This window comes from Clytia hemisphaerica, unplaced genomic scaffold, assembly GCF_902728285.1.
Source record: "Clytia hemisphaerica strain Z4C2 unplaced genomic scaffold, Clytia hemisphaerica genome assembly, whole genome shotgun sequence".
Taxonomy (NCBI): Eukaryota; Metazoa; Cnidaria; class Hydrozoa; order Leptothecata; family Clytiidae; genus Clytia; species Clytia hemisphaerica.
The window spans coordinates 150,570-152,703 of record NW_027103581.1 but is presented as its reverse complement, the minus strand read 5'-3'; the positions used below and the strand labels follow the sequence as shown (position 1 = coordinate 152,703).

The following is a 2,134-nucleotide window of genomic DNA, read 5'->3' as shown; positions in this document are numbered from 1 at the left end:
ACCAAATGTCTCTTATCGAAGAGAAGGCCCGCTTTATTTCTTGGGATATGCTTTCAATATACTCTCGAGGATGGCTGCGAAACCTAAAAGTATCTATCCAAGTATATCGAAGATAGGTAAGTACGACTTTATGATGTGGAATTTGGAAAATATAATACATTATTGATTAGAAAAAATGTATTCTAATACTGACTTCTCTTGTTTGCCTCTTCTCGCTGAATCTATTTTACCAATGAAATGCCAAAAATTAGACTAAAATCTTATATCGTCCATATTGTCTTATATAAAACTTAGGTATTAAAATCTATTCGTTTATTTTAATTTTTCAGGGAAAGATATCTTCAACATAGATGACGTCAATGACAAATTGTCACCCTATATCGTTTTGGTTGGAAATTGTGGAGCTGGTAAATCGACGATTGCTGAAAAGCTGACAGATGCCAAAGGTCGTGCATCGTCGACAAGAGCGAGTTTCACAATAACCGCAGAATATCTTTGGACACCGGATAAGAGTCTTCTTATCGCCGACACTCCTGGATTAAATTCTCATGAAAATGCTTACGAGTATAGTCTAGAGGTTGCTTCTGCCTTTATTCATAAGCCACTTTCTAAGCTTTTTGCAGTAGTAGAAGCGCATATCCGTATGAATCAGGTCATTGATAACATTAAAACCCACGTTGATAAATTCATTGAACTTCCAGATGAACTGATCGGTGTCATTGTAACAAAGATGGATATTGCTAAAGAATGGAATGAGAGTGAGTTGGCAAAAATTTTGGATGAAGATCTAGGAATCGAGGATGTTGTCTTTTCCCGGCTTAAAACAAAAGGTAAAGATCTCCAAAAAGCCATACTGAAGAAGTGTGGCACTCCACAGGCATTTGATCTCGATGGATCATCTTTTCTCAGGCTGTTTAAGTTTGGCTTGGAACATAGAAAAGTAGTTCGGGTAAAATCTCGTTTGGTTAATCGATTCAGAGGTTTCAAGCTCTCCTTTGAACAAAGGAGGAAAAACTTTGATACTGAAGATCAGACCGATTTATTTTTCGAGTTTAAAGCTTTCATGGAAATTCAGATTGACGTGATTAAAAAGGAAATGTGCAAAGAACTTGATTTTACATTTATGCACGACGAAGCAAAGAATTTAAAACATGCTGCAACTCTAGCATCAATGGTTAACGAAATACGAGCTGTCCTCTATGATGTTCGTATGGAAGCTCTGAAACACCAAAATGACGCCAGTGGCAGCTACCTCAGACAATGTCCACATTGTAAGGAGATCTGGACCCTGGTAATTGGTTGTGACGGAAAAACCACGTGTGGCAATCGACCTTTAGGAAAGCAAGAATCGGAACGGAATGTAATGGCCACATTTTTATTTACCCCTCTGGTAAGTGATCCATCAGGCAAAAATATCGACCTAGACATTGTTAAAATATCTGAAAAGCAAGTGCTTTCTTCTAGTGGAAGAAAGTCATCAAAGTCTGAGTTGAAATTTTTAGGTTGTGGTAAGGAAATCATTTGGTGGGAAATGAAAGCAGTTCCTATGCCTTCTGAATTAGCGGCACATACGAAAACTCATATCAAGCCCAGTGATATCAACATTCTACCAGAAGGAGAAGCAAGTGAACGTGTATTGGCAAAGATTACCAGACAAATTGAAGCAAAACGTGTCTCTAAATAATCAAAAATGAAAAAAAATAATTAAGCAATATGAATTTTTTTAGCGAGTCAGATGACAAAAAAATGAATTACACTTAAAGTCTATTCACGATAAGTGTGCACTCTTTTTTATTTTACCTATAACTTTTGAAGAAATTCTTCAATCTTTAAAAATTTGGTATCATTGGAAAGATATTAGTGAGTGTAACAATTTGAAATAAAAAAATGTTTAAAAAAATTTTAAAAATGAAGATGAAAATGAAGAAGAAAAAAATGAAGATCTTATAGAAAAGTGCTATAACTATCATTTTCACTGAGGTGAATCCTTGAGCATCGAACGTCATCACTGTGAAATAAATTCTCAAAAATAATCATTCAGTCAAAAGATATTAAACAAAGTTATAAGCTGATTGACGTCTAAAAACGCTGTTTTCTGCAGTTTTTTGCTGTTTTTTGAGGTCAATCACTTATT

General features: G+C 35.1%; 1 protein-coding gene across 1 annotated transcript; it reads left to right on the top strand.

Annotated features, from left to right (window-relative positions):
- Positions 1-1,842, top strand: LOC136801241 (uncharacterized). The gene is made up of 2 exons (XM_067057872.1): positions 1-116; positions 330-1,842. The coding sequence occupies exons 1-2, from the start codon at positions 71-73 to the stop codon at positions 1,682-1,684; spliced, it is 1,401 nt and encodes a 466-aa protein (XP_066913973.1). The 5' UTR covers positions 1-70; the 3' UTR covers positions 1,685-1,842.
- Positions 1,843-2,134: the final 292 nt, after the last annotated feature.